The sequence below is a fragment of the Micropterus salmoides genome, unplaced genomic scaffold (assembly GCF_014851395.1).
Source record: "Micropterus salmoides isolate LMB-PRFRI ecotype aquatic unplaced genomic scaffold, ASM1485139v1 Ms_hic_scaffold_14, whole genome shotgun sequence".
Classification (NCBI taxonomy): Eukaryota; Metazoa; Chordata; class Actinopteri; order Centrarchiformes; family Centrarchidae; genus Micropterus; species Micropterus salmoides.
In genome coordinates this window covers 17,773,924-17,780,119 of record NW_024040485.1, presented here as the reverse complement: position 1 = coordinate 17,780,119, position 6,196 = coordinate 17,773,924, and the positions used below count along the sequence as shown (strand labels likewise).

At 42.9% G+C, this 6,196-nt stretch overlaps 1 protein-coding gene across 1 annotated transcript in view; it reads right to left on the bottom strand.

The window, feature by feature from the left end:
* gpc1b (glypican 1b) overlaps positions 1 to 5,816 on the bottom strand; it is an 80,137-nt gene extending 74,321 nt beyond the window's left edge. Inside the window, exon 1 of the mRNA XM_038718143.1 lies at positions 5,045 to 5,816. Within this exon, the coding sequence (XP_038574071.1) occupies positions 5,045 to 5,204 (160 nt within the window). The 5' untranslated portion in view covers positions 5,205 to 5,816. The remainder of the gene's footprint in view (positions 1 to 5,044) is intronic.
* Between the last annotated feature and the right edge of the window lie 380 nt (positions 5,817 to 6,196).

The following is a 6,196-nucleotide window of genomic DNA, read 5'->3' as shown; positions in this document are numbered from 1 at the left end:
TTCCTACATATAGCCCGTCACGGGGTGGAGCAGGGAATAGCAAAACCAAGTAGACCAGGGCAGCCCAAGTCATAGACAGCAGGCCAATTGCTCTCTCTCTCCCTCTCTCTCTCTCTCTATATGGTGCACATCAAAAACACTGTGGTCTGTTTCATGCTCCCTGCAACCCATTATGGCTTAATGCTTCAAGAGGCTTCTTACTGACTTCAGCATTTTAACAACTCCAGCATATTCAGTTGTTAGGCAAACAACACATACACAAAGAGACATGCACTCTCACAAACTCACACACACATACATATAAACAGGCACAGGCAGGAGCCGAGATGCAGGGATTCAAACACTTTAAACTGCAGCTGACTTATGAGCCTTTACTCTGTGATAGAGATACAACTGTTGCTTTTGCTTTAATCTGTCTGCAGAGCAAGACCAACAGATGCATGAGGCTTTGTGCTGACACTAACCTTCAAATAAGTCTCGGCCCTCTTATCTCGAAGTCCGTTAATGAGTTCCATTCACATTGCAGTATGTAATTCAGTGCGATCAATTAGTTATCCACTATATGGAGAATAAGGACACCACATCCGCAGGCATATTAATGGGATGGAGATAAGAAGCTACTGTCCAGAACAGTCACGATGACAACACTGCAAGCTTATCTCCACACGCACACAGTATTTGCTATTTATGGTTACCTGTGTAGAGCCCTTTTCTGACATGGACTGTGTAACATTGCTGGCATTACGTGTTTAAATAATGTATTTTTTTCAGTCAGAAATAGTTGTGCAATTTGTAAATATTGTTATTGCTTTGCTGGATATGAGTTCAATCATCCATGCAGCTGGCATGAATGAAAATGTAAAATATAGGAGGAACTGCACAAGTCTGTTTGTATTAGGTGTGGTTGTACAAGGGCTTTTGGGGGGATTTTTCTCCTTATTTTTCTTTGCGTGTGAGGGGAAGATTATTCTTAACAATTTAAAGGGTATAGTGGAACTAAAGGCTAGGGTCTCTATTTTCTTTGTGCATAATGTATTATAATGACGTTATGTTTTATGCTGGCCGTGGACTCCTATCTCCATTTAACTTCTGACCAGAAATTCTTGTAGGGGGCAGCAAACACACTAGCAGCCATTACCTTATCATTACCCTCAGTAAAAGAGTTGCCCAGGGAGATTTTCTAGCCAGTTAGCTACAACGCTACAAATATTACACATTTCAAGACTTATACCCAAATTCCCAGTCAAGCTGCTGAGTTCAAGACATTCCCATACTTTTCGCTGTGGGCTACCATACTGATCAACCCATATTTCCAGCCACAAGTCAGTCTTTAGTCAACAACAGACTCTCGCAGGCCTGGTGGGCAGCAATCCCACTGTATCATTAGCAAAACACTGGTTAGAGATGACACTTCACAGCGCTCAGCGACTCACAGTCAGCCTGTAGCAACCAGTGATAAACAACAACACAAATACAGCATGGGAAAGCCAGTGCCATACCAAAATGTGACTGGCCTTCCTGCAGATGTCTCACGCAGCTTGTTTTTTTGTATGGGCTTATGTGACATTGAGCATCTAACACTTATTGGCTGCCAGCTGCTTTCAACAAGCGTCTGGCGCCTCTCTCTTTAAGAGCCGGTGAGAGAGAGAAACAGAGAGATGAAGAGTGTCATTCTCTGAAAGACAAAAAGATAAGTCATCAAGACTGTAATGATGGGGTGGGACTGGGAGGGGGCAGCTCAGGGAGGAGACAGATGAGCCTCATAAAAATCAATCATGCATTTTTGGTAAACACCAACAAAAAAAGCTGTTTCCAAAACTGATTACACTCGGCGGAGTTAAACTATCATCATCACACTCATTTTAAGAGCATCAATCAGTTCACTTGATTACTTGCGAGCCATCCCTTTTCATTTCTGCTCATCTGATACTGACCCCATGGTCTAGTAAACACAGCTTCAACACAATGATAACAAACGGCTCACCCATAACTCAATAGCTTTCTTCCATGTGGCTTTTTCTCCAGGGCAAATTACTTAAGATCAGGGGACTATCCAAGTTGTTATATGAGGCGTATCAATGTGAAAGCAATATCTAGGGACTCTCCTTTCACTGCTGGCTGAGCATAATCAAACAGGGACTGTGAGATTTGATGGGGGCGTTCAGTTGGTTGGAAATGTCTTGCTTTTTTTTTTAACTCACATGTTCAGTAAAGTACCTAACTCAAACGCACAGAACAGAGGTATAAAAGTAATAAGCATATATTTTAAACCCAAAATCTTGGAATTGAATAAGATTAAGAGCACAAGAAATATGACTTGCAGACTTTGCTGAGACTTTATTTGCATATCCTGCATATGTTTCTAAGTTTGGTTATACAAGTTTTGTGTCTCCAAAAATTAAGTTTAATTTTGAGTTTCAGAAGTATATTCAGTACTTTGTATGCCAAGGACTTTTTTAAAATAATATTTTGTGCAGTAGCATTGAAGAGGATTTTAAAGTGCTGCAAGTCAACATCATGTCTCTGCATGTCTGAATCGTGGTGATGTACTCAACCTGCGACCTTGAGTCAGGCCCAGCCAATACATTAGGTTCATCAAGCCCTGGTGTCAAAGCAGGAAATATCCTTCTGAAAATGTCAGGGATCATCCACAACATTCAGGTCACTCATAATTTGGAGGTATAAATTAAAGCTTTCATATTTTACCAAGGTGTTTAATATGCCAGACTGGAGCGGATGAGCGGTTATTTATGCTTGAGAGCCAAGAGACAGGGACACGGGGAGAAATATTGTCAAAGCCATATCTCCCCTTTCCTCTATCTCTCTTTCCGTCTCACATCCATCCTCCTCTGCATCTCTCTTTTTCTCCCTCAGTTCTCCATCTCTTCCTGGCCATCAGCGTCTGTCTCCCTCCCTTATTTTCCCTCTTACTGAGAATGCATTGACCCCAGCCTTAAGTAAGCTCCACATCATTGATTGAAACAAGAGGAATAGGTGGTGTCATGACAAGACAGATTTACTCTTTAAAGCATTATGGATTACAGGCATTTGGAAGAAAAGGGGAATTCTAAAGGACCAGGGCTGGCATTAATTCTGTCAAATGATTTATTCAGTGTGGTCAATCAATTAAATTAGAAGTGTCCAGTTACTACTTTGCCCCCTCACTACCTTATGATGTATGGCTCGATGACATGAGCTAACAGCTTCATCACATTACTGCCCCACCCTCAAATCTTATAGTCTATCCTATCAGTGCAATCACTAGGGAAGATCTACTGTATTTCTTTACATCGAATATCATGTTCCTCATATAGACACACTCTTAATGTTCCATTTAGTGGGAGCTCTAGATAGTTAGAAACCTGAATGAAATCATGAGGAAACATTTAAAATATGTAGGGTGGAAAGCAAAACCCACAGCATATTATACACATATTATTTCTGTCAATTCTGTCAACAATACTCTTTCTGAAACCATGCTGTGCTGTGAAAGAGCCCATATACTATCAGAAAATAGAACAGTGTCTACTTTAGGATCATCCTGAGTGTGTGACCTTTTGGTGAATACTGCAGAAAGTCACCCCTGTATGTCTCAGTGCCGTCCAGCCAGTACTAATGTACAAACATTGCTGTCTTTACAGGGGAGGACAGTTTATCTGCTGTCACAGTAGTGTAGCACTCTGTGGAAAATGAATTGGACAACAGAGAAGGTGACTGGTGCAAAGTCTAGAGGGGCTTTTTGAGGAGAGGGTGTGTTATCAGATTGGAAAGGACTGTAGTAGTGTTCCAGTAAGAATCATTGTAGCAGAATTGAGAAGTACATTGCGCACATCTATACTCATTTCCTGTTGGTAAAAGAGTATCTGCTCTTTACTTTCGGCAAATAGTTCTTCAAATTCAATTATTCTAATGAGTTAAAAGTTTTTGTTATATTTCCTTTGAATCTGTGCACAGGGAAGTGATAGTGTAAGCATGCACGATCACAGTCCCCTGTCTTGTCCATGCATGTACTGTAACTGTAGAACCTGAAATTGCAGTAAACTCTGTGTGCGTGTATGTGTGCGTGTGCCCCTGTGTGTAAGTGTTGCACCAAATTCCAGGGAAGGCACACGTGTAATCATCTGAACTGCAGAGGGGCTTGTGACTGACATCAGACCATGAATGACACAGTGAACAACATTGTATTTGCATTGCTACATGGTCAAGTGACTGGCTGGCAATTTATAAGGCAGAATTCCCAGAACAAACACTAGACGGCTTAAAAAAGATAAACGATTAGGAGTTTATTCAGGAGTAGCTGCTAAGTTAAGAGTGATGGAGAAAACGAGAAGAGAAAGAAATGAGAACTGAGAAAATTAGAAAATGAGAAATGAGAAATGAGAACAGAAAGAGATGTGCTTATCCTGCATCTGTGTTTTCAACAAGGTCAAGTATCAGAGACTTTGACGCTTTTCATATTTTTGATAAGGCATCAGAAAGCCAGATTGTCTGTGACATGCCTGTACTGTCTTAACATATTTTCAAAGCAGTGTTTCATCTTGGGAGATGCTAGAGCTCCCCTGCTTTACCGTGTGACATGAAGTGAGTGTGACTACTGGTTCAAAAGGGTATAAAGTTAGAAAGTGGGTTTGCTCACTCTAACAACAAAACAAACTGCACACAAACCTACAGCCATTCATTTTCAGCATCATTCTTTTGTACAGGATGTGTCAGAGCTACACACTAACACTTGCTGAAGATAGAAGAGATGGTCTTACTGCAGGTGCGACTTTGGCCCCAAAATAGACGAACATTCCTAGGGGGACTTGCAGAGGGATAATGGTTCTCAGTGGCAATGAGTTTATAGCAACTGGATGGTGCTTCACAGTGGATTGAACATATTATGGCACAATTTAAACGATTACTGCAGTGTCTTGGACAGCTAGATGATCCTGACAGTGTGCTTGGGTTCAGGGGTAAAGATCAGATTTGGTCCAGATTAAGAGTGCGCACAACACGACCGCAGCAGACGTTTGGCCAGGTTTTATTTTAAATTGTGGCTTACCTGATATTTCAGACTGAGGGACACCATCCAAAGTGAATCCTTTACCGCTATAAAACACCTTGATATCCGAACAACTCCGGGCTTTGCTGGTCCCTTTGTCACCATAGGCTGGTGCCGTAAGAGAGCACACAGCTAGAGCCGCTATGATGAAGGAATCCATCCCGGCCGACTGCTGTTCGTGGACTTAGTCAAGTGCAAATCCGACCAAGAGGCGAAGCGACTGCGCTGAGTCCTTAACGGAGCAGTAGACTCCCAGTAAGTGGCCGCGTGTCAAACAGGGCTACTGAGTGCTGCTGTGCGTAAAATATCCTCCACCTTCCTTTATCCCTCCTGCCCTTTTGGTGCGTCTGTGGCTGCTCTCCGCGCACTGCTGCACGGCACAGGAGCGACTCTTCACAGCACAGAGGTCCCGTATCTTTCCACTCCAAACGTAGGGCCGATGCGAAAACAGGACAGGAGCTGTATTGTTTCCCCCCCACAGAAAAAAATACTTGTATCTGCTCTCGCTGTGCCCAGGATGTGTGCAAATCTCCTGTCTCCTATATCCACTGCTTTGGCTCACATAGAGCGGGAGAGGCAAGAGATGAAAGAATTAGGTTTCGCATGTACAGCTGAAATAACTGAAAGTCGTGTCAGAAATAGCACTGAATTGCGCTGACGCTGTGCAGCCAGGTTCTGTTGCCGCACGCCTACCGGCTATGACGGCCCGGGGGGATCTGAGTTAAGAGGTGCGCACAGGCAGCTGCAGCTTAGGGTTTTCTGAACGATTCTATGCCAGCGCTGCCACTTTGTGGAATGAGGAGGAGGCGGGGGAGAGAGAAAGAAAGAAAGAGAGAGAGAGAGAGAGAGAGAGAGAGAGAGAGAGTAGAGTAGGCACTCTCTCTCTCTCTCTCTTTCTTTCTTTCCCCTCTGCTATTCCCTTTTTATTATCATCTAAACAGGTATTTTTAGACATGCTTCAGAATAGCATCAGCTACTTTCTAACAGTGTTGATTCCCGGCATTAGTTTTGAAATCATCTTTTCATCAGTATAAATGTTTATGTGGTCCTTAGTGTGTTATAACGGGGTCTGGATCGCTGTGAAAGAATGTGCTGTACGCGTCCTGACAGCTTGAGCTCCTCCAGCCAGGTGTCACCGGTGAACTGTGGGCG